This window comes from Eretmochelys imbricata, chromosome 5 (assembly GCF_965152235.1).
Source record: "Eretmochelys imbricata isolate rEreImb1 chromosome 5, rEreImb1.hap1, whole genome shotgun sequence".
Lineage (NCBI taxonomy): Eukaryota > Metazoa > Chordata > Testudines > Cheloniidae > Eretmochelys > Eretmochelys imbricata.
The window spans coordinates 102,198,969-102,218,494 of NC_135576.1; the positions used below are offsets into that span (position 1 = coordinate 102,198,969).

At 41.1% G+C, this 19,526-nt stretch overlaps 1 protein-coding gene across 1 annotated transcript in view; it reads right to left on the reverse strand.

The window, feature by feature from the left end:
- GLIS3 (GLIS family zinc finger 3) overlaps window positions 1-19,526 on the reverse strand; it is a 247,866-nt gene that overhangs the window by 65,679 nt on the left and 162,661 nt on the right. Inside the window, exon 5 of the mRNA XM_077816424.1 lies at window positions 15,471-15,581. Within this exon, the coding sequence (XP_077672550.1) occupies window positions 15,471-15,581 (111 nt within the window). The remainder of the gene's footprint in view (window positions 1-15,470; window positions 15,582-19,526) is intronic.

Genomic DNA, 19,526 nt, shown 5'->3' on the forward strand with positions numbered 1-19,526 from the left:
TCACAATGGCTGTAGACAGAGCCGGATTGCTAGTACTCAAATGGACAGTAGAGGTGTTAGAGGTCTTTGAAGCTCACCTCCATTAATGTGGAATCAGGATCTGGCTGAATCCCAGGATGTGAGTGGGGACAGGAGAGGGGAGGGTTTTAGCTGGAGGCTTTGGGGGAACCAAGGCGGGAAGTCTTTAACAAAGGACTCGGAAACTGTATTAAAAAGCAGCCTGATGAAGGGAGGCAGTCTGCAGAGAAACAGACTGTAACATGGCCCCTGATGCTGGGGCACCACAGATAAGTGGAGGGTCACTTAAACTTTCAAAGAATGGTTTCAAAGCTTAGCTAAGACAATAAGAATATAGGCTGCTGTTGTTTTAAGACTTTCATCTCTGTGTTGTTTCTATGGATAAATAATGCTTTGCTTTGAACAAGTTGTTCTCTGTTACTGCACTTTCATATTGGTGATAAGGCTATGATTTAGTCATGGGTATTTTTTGTAAAAGTCATGGACAGGTCACAGGCAACATAGGCGCCAAGTTCTCCTGCTGCCGGTGGGTGCTCGTACCCCCCCCCCGGCCCCGCCCTGACTCCACCCCTGATCCTGACCCTCCCCCATTCCAACCACTTCCCCAAAGTCTACACCCCAACTCCGCCCCCTCCCTGCCCCTATTGGACTCCTTCCCCAAATCCCCACCCCAGCCCCGCCTCTTCCCCGCCTCCTCCCCTGAGCGCGCCATGTTCCCGCTCCTCCCCCCTCCCTCCCACAGTTTGTTACACCATGAAACAGCTGTTTCACGGCAGCAAGCCTGGGAGGAGAAGCAGAGACGCCGCGCGTTTAGGGGAGGAGGCGAAAGCGGAGATGAGCTGGGGAAGGGCAGGTGGAGTGGGGAGCTTGGCTGCAAGTGGGTGCAGAGCACTCACCAATTTTTCCCCATGGGTGCTCCAGCCATGGAGCACCCATGGAGTCAGCACCTATGACGGGCAATATACAAAAATTCATGGCCCATGACCTATCCATGACCTACACTAAAAACACCTGTGATTAAATCGGGGGGGGACACTGGGGAAATGTGGGGGGGCTGTTACTGGGGAGGGGGGAGCCAGCAGCACCAGATGCTGGGGGCCAGAGGACTGTGGCTGTTCCAGCTGGCTGGCTGGGGACTGCGGCTGCTCTGGCTGCTGGCCCAGGGACCGCTTCCAGGACCAGCGGAGCAGTGGTGTGTGTGGCTGTCCCCAGGGCCGCTCCAGCAGCAGCTGGTGTGGCTGTCCTGGGGGCCTCCCAAGTAAAGCCCCCTCACACTCCCTCCTGCAGAAGTCATGGAGGTTGTGGAAAGTAATGGAATCCATGACTTCCGCAACCTCTGTGACAGACACGGAGCCCTAGTCATAAGATCCCAGAGGGAAGCCTAAGCATGGGCCAGAAGCCAGTTGGACTTGGGATACAGCTGGTGAACAGGGCGGGGGGAGTGGTTTTACTTGGGGATCCAGTGTAAAAATGGGGTGAATCACAGAAGGGACCTCAGGAGATCATCTAGTCCAACCCCCTGCTCAAAGCAGGACCAATCCCCAGTTTTTGCCCCAGATCCCTAAATGGCCCCCTCAAGGATTGAACTCACAACCCTGGGTTTAGCAGTCCAATGCTCAAACCACTGAGCTATCACTCCTCCCCACCCCCATAAATCAGGAGATTCCATCCTGAGAGAAGCACAGATATGGGCCTGTTGCTTCAAAATGCGTCCATAGAGAGACAAAGTGAGGGGTCAAAGGTACAGTTCACCCTTTAACCATAACACCCCCACCCACACACACACATTCTGCCATGAGTTTCAGGTTCTGACAAACTCACATCTCAACCTACAACACAGCCAAACCCCCTGAGTCTTACTGAAACTGTAAATCAGTCTGGGGACTCTCAAACAGGGCCAGCTTTTCCCAAAATTTCACAAGCCTCAGTGAAGCTGTCCAAGTTTTGGTTTTCTAAGAAAAAACATTAAGCCTCAATGCTCCCTTTATTCAAATTGCTCTTGAAAACTCACTACTTCCACGAAGCCTAAAGTGAGTCGATTATATTCTTTATCTATAATTATCTTAATCATCCTTACTTTACATGCATGAAAAAAAACAGAAACCCAAAGATGTGCACATGCCTTGAGAAGGCTCAAAGCAGGTGAAACTCAGTCTGTTATCTAAAAGTGCAATTCTAGTCTGAAAAGTGATTAAGTAAAATAGTACCTTTGCACTCAACAGAGCTGCTCGATGTGTGCATTCAGTCAGGTCTGCTTTCTTTAAGGACAAAAATATAGTTCATTTTTAACTCATGTTAGCCTGTATAGCCAACACAATTAAGAAAGTGAGAGCTGAATTCTATTCTTCAATAGAATTGTTTACTTAGTTCCAATCAGTTACACTTGTGTAAAACCGCTGAAGGCAAAAGGACTGCACAGCTAACACCAAGGACCTAATGTGGCCTGCAGAACCTTTATCACACAGTGTCTGTGAGACTGTATATGGCACTAATACAGCAGTGATCATCAGGTTCTATACCTCAAGGATACAGGATTTCAGTGGGAAGAGTTTGATATCTGCTTATATATTTTATACACACAGTTGCTGAACTATTTACTGACAAGTCTTTGCGACAGTGTCACAGGAATATGCATAAAAGTAGCAGGAAACAATCTCATAAAAATTCTGAAGGGAGAGGTGAGAGGCATGAATGAAAAGGGGCATAGTTTGATAACAAAAGTAGAATACAGGCATAACAAACATTGCTGCACTTGTCAAATAAGGGATATTTCGGTTGTGTTTTGATTCAGTTTCTTTTTGGTTTGTTTTCTGGCCCTGTGACAATATATTTATTTCTTCAAGTGTGATGCTAGCTCTTCCTCCTTGAACATGTACCACTACTCCATATCGCCAAAGCTTATAGCAGCACAAGGGAAACCTCAGACTGAAAGCAGTGATGGACAAATGTAGTAGAAAGCAGACTATCTGTAAATATTAATGGCACAGTGCTTTGCTAATCTCCTGATTATAACAACTGCAGCAACCCCAGTAGCAAGATGAAAAATGCAGGTTGCTTTATTGTTTCTGTTTCCTAGAGATCAGAAGAGTCCTCTATACACCACCATTAAAATACCACCCCCATCTTGGAGCCTTCTCAGTGGGCACACCAAGTACATTCCATGGTTTCTTAAGTCACAGCAACTGCTGCAATGATGTAACAACAACAACAACAAATGGGGGTGTCAGCCAGAGCCAGCCCTCTAATCACTTTCAAAGTATGTTTTGTTGTTTTTCATTGGCCAGGCTCAAAAGAACTGGTCACTCGTAGTCTCAAAAGTTTTACAACAAATTGTGTGATTAAATTCCTTAAACACTTCTGCCCATTACTAATCCTTTTCTCGCCAACGTCCCTTTCAGGAAAAATTGCTGCACTCCATGGTGCCTGATTTATATTTCATTTTGAGAACAGGAAGTAAAGGGATTAAAGTTGAGGATTAAAACACTTACTCTTTACCACATTTTTTGTGCAGAATAGTTTCTTAGTTGCCATGGGCACTGCTCACTGACCCTTACCCTCTGAATGCACTTCTGTTTGCATTAATGACATATTTTAAATGGACTCCATAGAAAACAAGTGGGGGAAAAATATCCTTAAATTCATCTGCTCTCACAGCATGGAAATAGATTCCTCCCCCCTCACCCCTTTACTCAATTCTCTCCCTGTTGCAGTATTAACAGTGAAATCTGAACTAAGAGTTTGAACAAGAGCAACTTAAAACTGAAAGACAGACTCAGAATTATACAGGGCTGGTACTTTAGGAGCTGGAGAAAAGCTGTTTGCCCTGCTTCTGAACACCCGCCTTGTTGTGAACAGTTTCTCCAGATACATGTAGGCTAATAATCTACAACATTGCTGTTTGCTGTCACTAACACAACACACTAATAACTGCTGAATATCAATAGAATAAAGTTTCAGCCCTTCATGGCTCCTGCTTTTGTTGGCAATCATTCCGAGTGACAGAGAGAGGGAAAAAAAGAATGAGTTTATTTGCTGCATTTGTAAGGCATTCAGCAAAAAGGCACTAACATTGTTTCCACAGGCAAACAGATCCTTTTAAAATACTGGGGAAAGGATTAAAAAGACTAAGGCAAGAGAATGAAAAAACTAACTCAAGACAATTCTGTAGATTCCAAAGATTTCAGCAAAAGAAAAACCCTGGACACCGTGCTCTATCTGTGCTCTCCACTAAACCCAAACACTGGCATGAAACTCCATTTACTCAGAGTCTATGCAAACAAACAGGTAACTTCAGCCATACTGGGGTGAAATCAACATATACTCATAAAAGTTAAACAGAGAACTTGGTCCTATTGTAAAACAGTGTAAACAATGAACAATCAAGATGACATTACACAGCATTATATGCTGCCCATATTTATAAAACTGGATCTATATTATTTGTGGGAGAAGGATGTATTTGTCAAAGCATCCCATAGCAGACAATAAAAGTAAACTATCTGTCAAGCCTTTTTAGATGTTATTAATTACAGACTGGAACTCAGGCTGCAGGGGATGCTACAAACCCTTGGCGTGAAGCGGTTTCCATTATATACAGGGATTACAGCTTGGTTCAATGGCTCTCAGCATTCCCACTATAAAAATTGTTCCAGTGCTCCATTACAGGCTAATGTAGAACTATCATTGCCTGAGAAAATATTGCTCAGAAAAGGAGTGTCTTTTGGCTCCCCTTTTCCCTTTTTTTATTCTACCTATTTTGCTTGTTTTTTCATATTTTAGGACAGACAGCCTTATATATTTGAGTAAGTCAGACATAAAGGGGAAAAAAGGCAACCTGCTAGGGGATACAGAGCTTATCAGGATGGCCAAGGTCCAGAGGCATAACAGTGATCCAGATTCCTCCCTGACGGTGAAATTGACCTATGGTGCACAAATTAGGCACTGCATCACTTATATCATTTGTACTAGGAATGCATTGTGGGGGAAGAGGTTTGGCTGTGGGATGATGTAGCTGGGAAGTGCCTCTTTGCAAAATCTAGGGGCTACAGAAGGGGTCTCTTTACCCAATGCCAGCACAGACTAGCAAGGAGGGCAATGGTTGGAATAAGCCAGGGAGTGGCCACATAATTCTTGTTGATGCAACTCTTATGGCCCCAACACATAAGGATTGTGGAAGGGTTGTGGCTACTATTTCAGCCCACATGAATAGCAGACACAGGTAGGTTGCAATGCAGCCCCTGTGTCTTGATCTCAGGGTTGGAAGGGTGGATTTCACCTCTCCTGCCCTTCACTTGCATAGAGCCTAGATACTTGGAGTTTATACAGGGTTTTAGCCAAAGTGAATTGCCTCAAATCCTAGTGACAGTGGGCCAAATTCAGAAGTGATGTGAATGGCAGTATAAGTAAGAAATCGCCTTTCACTCACTGAGGCTATGTACACCTGCTTTACTGATCTGTAAGGAAGACTGAATTGGGGTAATTTATTCAACAAGGAACTGGAAGATCATGTAGAAAGGTGTGAGTCAGTAGCTCCTACCCCACTTTAACTTAAACATTCCTACCCCATGCAACCCAGGGGAATTACACATGTATAGAAACAGTGTAAGTGAGAGGGGAACAGGGCCCCAAACCTCTGTAGACTCAACATTTCCCTTCTAGATATTCTGCGTCACACAAGTCCACCTTTGCTACCTCTGTTCTTCATGGTCATCTGCAGTATTTATCTAAACATTCTAGGCTTCCTGCAGATCTGAAGGAAGTTGTCTTTTCTGATTATACAATTATCAGCCATATTGAAAAATGCTATTGATCCCTGAGCCACTACATTTCAGTCTTGTTTATCTTCTTCCTGTTTGTTCTCAGGCTCCCTTATAACAGTGTTCATATCTCAGAGCATTAGTTTCACGAAGAACACAATCTCAATAACCTGGAGATTTAAAAAAACCCACTTAATTCAGATTTACCAATGTCAGGCTAAGCTTGTTTACTCCTCAATAAAAATCAAGGTAGAAGCTTAGAGGAGACAACGACACTATGTACACAACTAGAATAAATAAAAAAATGGAAAACATTTAATGAAAAACTTTGAAGTCATATTTATTCTGAAGATTTTGAAAAGGAACAGTTTCTCATGTTTGTGACATTTTCATCGTAGATTTTCACTGTAAATATTTGATTTTGAAAATTTTCATTTTCAAAGTTTTTAATTTTTCATTTCCCGCCATGTTTTTCAGTTTTCTTGTTCGTCCTCCCTTTGTCACAATTTGCCACTGAAAAAACAGTAAACCAAGAAAGACTAAATTTTTCATTTCCCAGGTTTGTTAAAAATATTGAAAAAATTTAAAAGCTAAAATTTTAAGATGGAAATGCCTACTTTTGAAAAAGGCCATTCTTTCAATGACAAAAAATTTCATTTGAAAAATTTCCAACTAATGCTAGCCCGAGATACCATTCAAACAACTAAAATGCATCTTTGAGAGAGTCAGGACAGGAAACCCTGCATTGACTCCAGCCAAAACTTTCTCCTTCCGGTTTTTTTAAACGCCAGAAAACAGGCTGAACGACTGCTCTTCTCCCTCCCCACCTCATTTACTTCCACAATTTGACAGAGCCAATCAGAGAAACTCAGAAAGCCTCTTCATGGACTTCATAGAAACAACAGTGTCTGAAGTGTTTTTTCCCCTGGGCTGTTTGGTTTATGAGCTCACCGAGAGCAGCTGTGCAAAGCCCCCAGTTTTCATGTTGCCAATTTTGGTACCAAAAAGGGAAAATTTTCAGGAAAAACTGAACCATGTTTGTAGCAAACTTGGCGAATGTTTGTATAGTCAGTCCTTCCCCAGATCCAACTCCTGTGACAAATAAGATGTTCTACCTCCCTACCATCCTAATAGTGACATTTGGGAGACCTCTGACTCTTTGGTGAAATAGAAAGTCAGGTGTTTTGCAACATCCATAAGGCTAATATACAAATCCAATAAACTAACTGCAACTAACTTCTAAAAACATTTGAACAATTTTTTGAAGTGTCATGTCAGATGCTGACTGTATGGAGTCAGTGGAGAAGCAATAAACAGCCTTAAAATGGAGAAAGAAGAGATAGTAGACACATAGCACAATTGTTGGGGAAGAGGGCTATGATAGACACAAGAATGTATAAATAAATAAATAAATAAATAAATAGCTGCGCAACGATATCATTGTTTCATTGAAGTTCACATTCCGCACTAGTGACACTGTTAGGGTGACCAGATGTCCCGATTTTATAGGCACAGTCCCAATTTTTGGGTCTTTCTCTCACATAGGCACCTATTACCCCCCACCTCCTGTCCCGAATTTTGACACTTGCTGTCTGGTCAGCCTAGACACTAGGGTGACCAGATGTCCCGATTTTATAGGGACAGTCCCGGTTTTTGGGTCTTTTTCTTATACAGGCTCCTATAACCCCCCACCCCCTGTCCCAATTTTTCACACTTGCTGTCTTGTCACCCTACTAGACACTGTTGTTCTAATCTTTAGCTGCTCAGTTGAATGACATTGTATATAACAGTGGAGTACCCAGAGCAGCAAAGGTGGCAGTCTTTCAAACCTGCATTTAGTAATGTTACAGAACCAGTAAAGATGGTAAATTACCTGGCAGAATTAATCCAGGTTTGGTTTCTTTAAGAGCAATTTGAACAAGCTAAAATGATGCAGAAACAGCTCCATAAGAGAGAGTCCTGTTTAGTATCAGTGCAATGAAGTGGTCAATTTCTCAAAGACTGCCTTATAATAAATCTGAACTAGAACGTCTAATGTTCAAAATAGTACAGTTTGCAAATAAGGAACTATTAAAAGACATGGCATCTATATAAATAGCTAAGGACTAGATGTTTGATCAAGATAAATAAGACAGTATTAGATCTAACTTGGCTCTCACTTTTCACTTCAGAGCTCTCACATGTGGATTTATGAACCCCGAGAGAGGTTCTAAATTCATCTTAGGTGGTCTTGTTTACTTTAACTATTTAAATGACTACCAGGGCTGTTTTACTGATATCACAACATAGGCAAACTTAACCTAACTTTATTTGTTTCTCTGCTAACAACCTTTCAATATTTCTTGCAGAAATATGTTACATCACTGTCTTAGCTAAATAAAAGTGTCATGAATAACATTTGTCCATCGGTATAATTATAAATACATTGGAAATTGTAATTAAAAGTACAGCCACTGCAGGAAATGAAGTTTATATCTTGGAATTATAAGGCTGACATTGTCAACTAGGCTATCTTGTCCCTGCTTAATATTTATGGAAATTTAGAGGTACTATTTTGGCCACTGGAGGGCTCCAATAGGTTTTCCTTAATGTAACAGAAATATATTTAAAAAGACTAAAAAAAACAATACAAAAGCTTTGAAGTTGAAAGTGGATTTCTTGGTTCATGCCATGATCTACACACACACACACACACACACACACACACACACACACACTGAAGAAGCCCAGACTCCATTTATTGCATAGGTTGCTTTTTCAAAAAAAAAGTGGGAACAATAAAAATGAACAAGAATTATCACACATTTTACAAATACACTTTCCTTAAGCAGGGCTCCTGGTGAAATAGTGTATCATATCTTAGAGTATGTCTATATGGAAAGGATAAAGTCCTTATGTTTGTACAGGACTGTAGTTCAGCTTCCCCAACAAATCTGTCATATAAAGAAATAATGATAATATTCATTTTCTAACTTGGCTTTGAGTCAATGGTGGGTTAACAGCATGAGCTGTGGATTTTGTTACTGATTTAGTTTTGTCATTTCCCAAAAGTAACTTCAGCACAGGAGTCTAATAAAGAAAAGAGCTATTGAATGGTCATGCTCAAGCACAACATCATCAAACAAACAGATGTAAGAAATTTCTGTGCAGAACCTTCCTTTGAAAATGTTAAGCTTAGTGACTGCAAAAAAACAACCACCCCCCTTACTCATGTTGAGTAGTACCTTACTTCTTTAGTAATCTCACTGGCTTCAGGGAACTAATAGAGGAATAAAGAACTACTCAATATGAGCAAAGGTATCAGCTACTGGCCCTTAATCATAAATTTCAGACAGGAATTTCCCAGAATAAGGACCACAGGATTTGGTCCTTAGACATCAGAGGGATTTACCTCTAACTAATATAGATGAACGGATAAAAAAATTATCAGATGCAACAGTTCATACTTTTCAGATTGCTGTGTAATAGAACAATGTCATAATCATAATCTATAATGTCATAGAAATGGTTGCCAGATTTCAAGAAATGTAAGGTAAAAACAAATATTATGAGCATTATCTGCAGCAAATATCCTGCACTTTCTATCCTCCTACTTTTCTACCTCCCATTTTGTCAATATTTGCATGAATCCTCATCTCACCCACTATGTATTTGTCAGAAGAAATGAAATAACAATTACAGTAATTGTTTCTTCCTTCTACCTAGGGTTGCCAACTTTCTACTTGCACAAAATCCAACACGCTTGCTCCTCCCCTGCCCCACCCCTCCTCTGAGGCCCTGCCCCTGCCTCGCCCCTTCTCCGAGGCCCTGCCCCTACTCACTCCATCCCCCCTCTCTCTGTCACTTGCTCTTCCCATCCTCACTCAGTCACTCACTCATTTTCACTGAACTGGCTCAGGGAGGTGTGAGAGGGGGTGAAGGCTCCAGCTGGGGGTGCAGGCTCTGGGGTGGGGCCAGGAATGAGGGGTTTGGAGTATGGGAGGGGCTGAGGCAGGGGGTTGGGGTGTGGGAGGGGGTATGGACTCACGGCTGGGAGTGTGGGTTCCGGGTTGGGCCAGAAATGAGGGGTTCAGGATGCAGGAGGGGGGCTCTGGGCTGGGTCAGGGGGTTGATGTGCAGGGAAGGAGGGGGAGGGCTCTGTCTGGAGGTGTGGGCTTGGGGTGTAGGAGGGGGCTCCAGGCTGGGACTGAGGGATTCGGAAATCGGGAGGGGAATCAGGTCTGGAGCAGGGGGTTGAGGCATGGGGGCGTGCAGACTCCGGCTGGGGGTGCAGGCTCTGGGGTGGGGTTGGGGATGAGGGGTTTGGGGTATAGGAGCATGCTCTGGCTGGGACTGAAGGGTTCAGCGGGTGGGATGGAGATCAGGGCTGGGACAGGGGGTTGGGGCAAAGAAGGGGGTCAGGAGTGCAGGATCCAGGTAGTGCTTACCTCAAGCAGCTCCCGGAAGCAGCAGCATGTCCTCCTCTGGCTCCTATGTGGAGGCGCGGCCAGGGGGCTCTGCAGCGTGCTGTCCCATCCACAGATGCTGCCCCTGCAGCTCCCATTGTCCATGGCATAGGAGCTGGAGGGGGAACATGCTGCTGCTCTGGGAGCTGCATGGAGCCATGGCAGGCAGGGAGCCTACCTTAGCCCCACTACGCCGCTGACTGTACTTTTAACGACCCGGTCAGCAGTGGTGACCGGAGCCACCAGGGTCCCTTTTCAATCAGGCATTCCGGTCAAAAACTGGACACCTGGCAACCCTACTTCTATCCCCAAATGCAGAATTTTCCCTGCAAAACTCACACAGTCCTGAGGTCGAAACTGGGCAATATTCAGCCCTAGGCCAGTCACAGTCTTTCTTTACATAAAAATCTGTTACTTCATGACACTGCAGGGCTAGAAACTGGAGCTTCATTTCTTTGGGATGGAGGGATTCCCAACTTCCCAACAGAAAGCACAACACTTGCTTCTGGCCCTAGAAGTATTGGATATTGAAGCTGGGACATATTTATGTATAGAAAGCAGATTTTATGTCATTTTTGGAGCTTTCACCTTTAAAAGGCCAGAATCTCATCATTTGTGTAGGTGCACTGAAGTCAAGATGCCACAGGATTGTTATATAATCATGAACGGGAGACTAAATGATCCATGTGACTCTGTATTAATATGTTATCCATACTACAAAATGATTAGCAAAAACGTTAAATGTGAAACATTTAGTTGCTTTAGCATATACATTTCTGAAGAAACAGTTCAGATACAGAATGTGTATGGTGACAGAGGAAGGGTAAAAGTAAGGGAGGAGAGAAAAGAAAAGAGAAAAGCAGAGTCTATTAAAGAGACAGAAACAAAGATAGAATGATACTTGGACCAATTTTACTATAGCATATGCACCACAACCTCCCATTACAGTTTTGGTTGCATATCTTAAAAAAAAATCATACCTAGTGAAAGTGGGAGATAGAATGAGAAGGGACATGGAAAGCGAGAACAGGAGAAAAGGAATAAAAATGGAATGGGGGAAAGGAAAAAGCAAGAAAACACAGATTGGAGATGTTTCAGAGTAACAGCCGTGTTAGTCTGTATTCGCAAAAAGAAAAGGAGTACTTGTGGCACCTTAGAGACTAACCAATTTATTTAAGCATGAGCTTTCGTGAGCTACAGCTCACTTCATCAGATGCATACCGTGGAAACTGCAGCAGACTTTATATATACACAGAGAATATGAAACTTCATATTCTCTGTGTATATATAAAGTCTGCTGCAGTTTCCACGGTATGCATCTGATGAAGTGAGCTGTAGCTCACGAAAGCTCATGCTCAAATAAATTGGTTAGTCTCTAAGGTGCCACAAGTACTCCTTTTCTTTTTACAGATTGGAGAATTACTTTTTTGTTCATTCATTTAGAATTAAATTATATTTTGTTACTCCATTTAGAACTATTCACATTGCTGAATTAGATCAGGCCCAAGATCCACCTAGTCCTATGCTGTCTGCAACAGTGGCTTGGACCAGATACTTCAAAGGAATGTGCAAGAAACCCCAAGGGACCAGTTATGGAGTAACCAAGGTTCTTTCTAATCTCATTACTATGACGTTGACTTCTGTCCTGAAGCATGAGGATTTATATCCCTTACAAATCTGGGGATTTTTAAAAATCTTAATGAATGTATTGTGGATACATCATCCATATAAATATCCAGTACTTTTTTGAAACCTGCTAAGCTCTTGACCTCTATGGTATCTTGTGGCAATGAGTTCCATAAGGTAATTGCACATTGTGTAAAAAAGTGTTTTAAAATTTGTTGTCTTTCAGATTCACTACACTGCATTTCCCTGGCATAAAAGGAAGTGTTTAAAGGAGGGGATAACTCAGAAGTGGGGATATCTTACAGCTGATTATAGGTCAGAGGTATTATAAACCAGTATTCAATCCTCTCCCAATCTGAGTACTGTCTGTACTTACATATTACTGACTTCCATAGGCCATGCTTAGGGATAGTTGCACTAACCTGTTTTTAGGGAGATGGACTCCAACCATGGAGGCTGCATTTTTAATTTGTTTAAATTAAAAAATGGGTTATTTTTTGTCTCCAATTAAAACATGCAGAAAGAAAATACTTTGTGTTGTTATTGTCTACAGTTTTCTATGCATGACTGAAAGTCATTAGAGACTTTTTAAATAGAAAATTATCTGGATAGCATTTTAGACTTCTTTGATCAGAAGATTTGATCAGATATTTGACATTTCTGGCTTTGCATTCACTCTCTGTTCTGATTCCCCTTCCCCTCCCGCACTCTTCCTGATGTCATGTGGGGAATTTCTTAGAAATTTCACACGGTGAAAAACTAGAAGTTGCTAAACTTTTGGGTTTTATTTTCAATACTGTATTTAAAAATAAATTACAAACTCTTGCTCACATTTGTTGAGCTGCATACATTATACATAGTTTTGCCACTGACTTCAATGGGTCAGGAATTCATTCCCTTAATAGGAAAGACTTCCATTTACATCAATAGGGGTTTTGCCTGCAAAAGAACTGCAGAATCAGGCACTTTGCCTTGCACAATAGAGCACAAAACCACATCAGTGAAAAGTTAGTACATGATAGATAGATAGATAGATAGATAGATAGATAGATAGATAGATAGATAATCCATTTTGATTCTCACTGCAACATCTCTCTGTTCTACATTACACAGCAGAGGGAGGGGCAAGGAGCTTTGAGGATGGATTATGAAAAGTTGTGTGGAAGAATCAGTGTAACTTCAGATTGACATGGTGAGTACAGTACTTTATTCCAGGGCATCTCCATTGCCACAGATACATTTCCCCTGCTATTTAAAATCTGTGTAACATGAAGAGCATATTTTAGTGTGCAATCTTGGGGAGCTAGCAACTTAAGACACCAAAATAATGTCATTTAGTGTGCAGGGGGAGGTTAAAATGAGGATTACAGGCAGTCAGGCAGGATATATTAAATGAATCCATGACTAACAGGGTGTGACAGCAAAGGGTTTCATTCTTTTCAACAGAACAGTTCCCTAGGGCTGGAACTATTACTCCACTGTGCCTTTATCACCTTGGAATTTTTATGGTTATTTTTGATGAATTCACATTTTTTGTAAAGGCTTTTTTGACATTAAGCCAATTTTCATTTTTAATTAAAGTCGTAAATAATCTTAATACTGCCTTAAAAGGTTTATTGTTTCTTACTTTTTATTATTATTATTATTACTGCCAGGAAATATTTCAAATACCAAAGCATGATGCAAGTTAGCAATTATAAGTTCTCAAAGGTCCAGTAACTACGCTGTACCTTGTAAATATTATACACTGCAACCTCAGTGCATGTTTTTAAACATTTGGCTTGATTGATGCCACATTTCTTCCTTTGTTTTTTTGCTGGGTTGACTTATTTCCACTTCCACATATTAACCCATCTCAGATAAATAAATCCTTATTAAATGGACTGGATGAAAAACTAAACAACTTTAAGTTAAATTCTAAAAAAAATGACCATGTGAGGAGTTAAAAGGGCCAGCTTTAAACTGTTATAACAGAAGAACTGAAAATGAACAAAAACATATGGGAAATGCCATCCTAAGAATGGAACCCTCCTATGCTCCTGCAATTTGACACAACCATGTACAGAGCATACCATATTATTTTACATTCAATTATGTAATCTTACCTAAGAGTTTAATGCCCTCTGTTCAGATACATTATCCAAGTTTTATTTGATGTGTCATATGTAAATTTGACAGAACATTCAGGCATGACCACCGCTTGCCTCATAAGCTGACACAAGGGAGTAAGTGGGGGGCATATAACACCCCTTTGCTGCTCTCCATGGGCTATCTGTCCTATGGTTCACAGTGCAGCCAGGAAACCAGTTTCCACACATGGGCAAGAAGAGGGCAGGTAGGGGTGGGTCAAGGTGCCAGCCAGCACAGTAATGACCACTAGGAGATTACTTTTCCCCTGACACAAGGGGGATTCAGGAAGGAAACTATAATTCCCAAGAATTAAAATTCGTTCCCTGGTCTCTGGGAGCAGCACAGCTACATGCTCAGGGCGAACAGTTAAATCACAATCTAGCCCTACATTTTGCAGTTTGTAAGACTATACTTTAGTGTTTCAGACACTGTCTAAACAAAAATTGTTACCATTCAAATCAAGGGCAATCCATGCTGTCACCCAAGTTAAATATAGCCCCTTCTGTAGGGGTTATGACTCTAGGGTTTTAACTCTCCCTACATTATTCTAAGACCATGTCTACACTTACTGGGGATCGAAGCTGCTGCAATTGATGCAGCGGGGGAGGATTTACAGGGTCTAGTAAACACCCACTAATTTGACCACAGAGCACTCTCTGGTTGACTCCGGTACCACACCGGAAAAAGAGGAGTAAGGTAAGTTGACGGGAGAGAGTCTCCTGTCGACACAGTGCGGTGTAGACACCGCAGTAAATCGTCCTAAGCTATGTTGACTCCAACTATGCTATTCGTGTAGCTGGAGTAGCATAACTTACCCCAGTAGTGCAGATAAGGCCATCTCCATCATCATTTTTTTAAATGAAAGCATTGCACTTATCCTCATTGGTCTAAAACAGTATATCATGGATTATAGTAAAAATGGGCTTGAGATGTAGGGAAAAAATCAGATCATGTCCTCAGATAACCTTTTTTCCCATGGGACTGAGAAACCTGGGACTCAGCATTGTGAAATAGCTTGATGTTTGAAAATGGCTGGGATGTATGAAAATATAATTTATATTTGTATACAAGTCAGTTTGAACAACCATCCATCAATCCTCAACATACATCTATCTATCTCAGGTTGGCAGCATAAACTGGATGTTGCATCACAATATACTTGTGTGGCGAAAGAATTTTACAAATAAAATCTTCCTTCTCAAAATTATTTTTCCGTATGCTGAGTTACATATTTGTTATGATTAATCATTAAACCAACAGATGATAATCTTTGCTGGACTTCTAGTAAAACAGTCAGCCTTATTGAATCAAAACTGAAAATATCATCTATACACACACTGGATTTACCATTTGTTCATGGATGGTTTCTTTAATCAAGCAGTCCTAGACCATGGCTTTACAGTTTCACAAGTGCTGGTACTTAAGCTGTCTCAATACTTCTAGTGTTACAACATTAATATAATTCCTATGCAGAACAAACCTCTTGGACAGTTACCTTTTTCCTGGCCTGTTGGTCTTTGGAAGAATGTGCCTTTACATGCTTTCTCAGAGAGCTTGGGTCTGTGTACCGTTTAGTACATCCTGGAATCTGACATGCATAAGGTTTCTAAAACAAAAACAAATCAAAAAAGCACAAAGAAAAATCAGTTAAACCACATATTATTTTGCTCGGGGAAAATCCATCTGAAGTCTTGCTATTGATTGGCTATACCGAGAAGTACCACAGGTAGAATGCCCAGTAACTTTATGGCATGGTAAAGAAGAAAGGAAGGTTTGCAAGCAAGAGAAAGTAAAAGAATCTTTTCTGATGTTTAAATGCCTATTTTTAATTTTACCAGGCCATATTTCCTTTTACCTCATCATTGTTTTTATCATTATGAATGAGTATCTCCAGCAGTACTTACAATTATGTCACCCTCACAGCAGTCTTTGACTTAGACAGAAATTACATTCTTTAGTAAGTCAGGTAAAGAAACTGCAGTAAAGTCCTGGACAGACTGCTTAAGAGTTATAGAGGAAACCTGCTTCAGAAAGACAGAGAATAAGAGAACAGGTTAGTCTACTACATGACAAAGAGAGGAAACAACAACAAAGCAACCTTTAAACACTACCTTTAAACATTCTAAAACACTGAAGGCAATAAAAAGGAATATGCAAAGAATATGTATTTTTATGTAAAGGACAAGACAATTTTTTTCATCTCTTAATTGCCAATCACAAATATACAATATTGCTAACATATACGGTCCTGAAATGACCATGTACGGTTTTCTTAGGTTCACTAAAAGTCATATCTACTTGGTCTAACTTGCCTGCTCTCTGACACCCCTTGAGGTATTTCCAGAATTGTTGTTGCACCACCATATGGAATGTCAATAATATGTAAATATTAGAACTGGTGCAACTATTTGTTGCAAACAATTATTTGATAAATTTAACTCTTTACTTTGTTCACAGAATATATGCAAAACACATCACATTTTTTATGAAATTGTGAACTGTCTGTACTGAATATTCTGTTCATTATTTGAAATTTGCTATTTAAGTTATGCGACTGGTCAGCTGAGTCACATGCTATTATTTCTTTTTCCTGATGGTATGTCTTTTGTAAACTCTGTCTGCTTCTGCTTAAAACTAAATTTTATTTTGTTGTAAAACAAATTTTGTTTATTAAATAAATCTTGGCTAAAAACCCATAATTCACAAACAATATTTTGGTTGCTGTTAGGATATAGATATTCAGGCCTGTCTGTAAAGGCCTATACTCTAAGAATTTAGGTGTATTCTTATCACTTAGCTAGTTATAGAGGTATAAAAGAAAGAATCAAAATCACTGTCTGCTGGTGTAAGAGCCTTCTCTTACTGTGACAGTCTGAGGCCCTGTTCTTAGGCTAAGGCCTTTGGCTAAGCAGCAGAGGCAGCCATAAGCTGGGAAGTGAACGGTCACATCCTCACATTCCAAACTAGTCACATTGAAAGAAGGTGCTACTGGGCTCTTAGGAATAAAATCCTGTCCTGATAGTGCCTATCGCCTCCAGAGAAAGGGAAGTGCCTAGAAAATGTAAAAGGAAACTTAGTTTGATAGCATCCTGTCTGGCAAGAACTCACTTATAAATAGCTGGGATATGAAATCCTCACTTCTGTATTGTTTTGTCATTATAGTTCCCACTTTGCTATTGTTTATTGGCATGGTCTCTGTCTGGTTCTGTGATTGTTTCTGTCTGCTGTATAATTAATTTTGCTGGGTGTAAACTAATTAAGGTGGTGGGATATAATTGGTTAGCTAATCATTTTACAATATGTTAGGATTGGTTAGTTAAATTTCAGTAGAATGATTGGTTAAGGTATAGCTAAGAATATTACTATATAAATTAGGGGCAAACAGGAAGTAAGTTGGGATTCAAAAATAAGGAAAAAGGAACTTGTATTTAAGCTTGCTGGAAGTTCACCCCAATAAACATCGAATTGTTTGCACCTTGGGACTTCGGGTATTGTTGCTCTCTGTTCATGCGAGCAGGACCAGGGAAGTGGGAGAGTGAAGGAATAAGCTCTCTAACAGTTGCATAACATTTTATTTTATTTTATTTTATTTCTTGCTAATGGAGTTTTGCCCTTAACTTCCTGATAGGTACTCTCAATCTTAACTTTATCTTAGTAAAACTTTTATCTAGTGATAACTAGATATTATTATCGATGTTTGTGATTATTGGAGTCTTGAGGATTGTAGAAGAGGGGGGACATTTACTCCCTCAACCACAGGCAGGTTGTGCGGCTGCAGCTTAGCTCCTTGTAACTACCTATCTGGCTTATGTATGCATATTTATCACTTTAAGGTGACACATTTATTCTGTTTATTATCTTGAAGCACTATGTTCTAGATATTTATTTTTTTCTAAGCAGCATTTTAACTGGCTTTCAGAAATTACAGGCTCTTTGCAGAGAAAAAAAAATCCATTTCTGCTGAGAAGAATGGTTCCCTCCCACAGAAAGCATTTCAGAGTGAAGGCTACTTGAAAACGGATCTCTCCAGCCATTCTCCCTCCTGCAACTATTGAACTGATGCAGGAAGACCTAAAAATGTCCGTTCACTAAACGAGAAACTACGTAGTTTTGTAAAATTGAATCTAGCTGAATGTTCTGCTTTCTGGTAATGTTCTCAGCAGTCTTTCATTGCACATTCATTATATGTTGTGACATGGAATAACTTCTTATCTACAGAACCTGCAATACCACATAATGAATACCTATGTGTCTTGAAATAGAGCAGAACTTCATAGTAAATAGTAACCATTAAGGGCCAGATTCAAAACCCAATGGAGCCAATGGAAAGATTCCTGTTGACTTTACTAGGCTTTGAATCAGGCCTAAGTCAATTGCTTATAACATACCATTTTTTAAAAAGTAGCATGCCACATTTGCACTGATCACTAATCTACCAGTAATAAGAGTTAAGAGCCCAAATAAGGCTCACCTTTCCCAAGTGAATAGTCAGGCTGAAGTTAATGAAGTAGTGTGACTAAAATAGACAGGTCTTTGCCCTTAATGTATTCTGTATTTTGGGATATATTCTTGTGGAAGATACATTTTGATTTTCCAGAATCTTGCTCCTATCTGAATGGGTTTTATTATGCACTATGGTATCTCTGGAGGCAAAGGCTAATACGTTCATCATCAGACCTTTCTGTTATGGCCAAGGCATTCATGCCTTAATTCCAACTTCAAATTGTACTGACTGGAGATAGCCCTGATCCGAAACGTCACATCTGGAAATCTCCAAACTTCAGAATCAAACCTGGATCCAAATTCCATAATGGTCCATTGTCATGTTTCCAAACACTCCAGAATTTTGTGATATTCAAAATCTGAATCCAAATCTGAATTTTGTAATCTTGGCCCTTCTCCACTACTTACCTTTATATACCTCAGTCAGTAACCAGAGCTTCCTCAGAACATATAGGCCAGCAGACTGTTTCTGTCACAGTCAGTCCCAGTGTTATTAAATGCAAAGGAAATGGAGAAAACTGAACACAACTTGGTAACTGTCCTAACTGAGACTGACTATGTCAGGGATGGATAAATTTAATGACCCTCCAAGCCACATACGACAGTCTTCAGAAGTTTGAGACCGAGAGCACACCTGCCGGGAGCCAGGGCTTGGGACTTCAACCCCACTCCTGCTGAAGTCCCAAGCACTGGCAGATGCGCCCCGCAGGGCTGAAGCCCCGAGACCCTCCTTCCCGCTGGATAGAAACTCCTACCTCTGCAAGGCAGAGGTCCTGAGTCCCCCTCCCACCCCCAGCTGGGGGGGCTTGCAAGCTGCACTTTAATGGTAAAAGAGCCACATGTGGCTCGCAAGCAGGGCCGGCTCCAGGCACCAGCTATCCAAGCAGGTGCTTGGGGCAGCATTCAGAATGGGGCGGCAGTCCGTGTCCCTCGGCAGCAGCTCCGCCGCTCTTCCGGGCATGGCGGCAATTCGGCGGCGACTGCTTGGGGTGGTAAAATTGGTAGAGCCGCCCCTGCTTGCAAGCCAGAGTTTGTCCACCCCTGGACT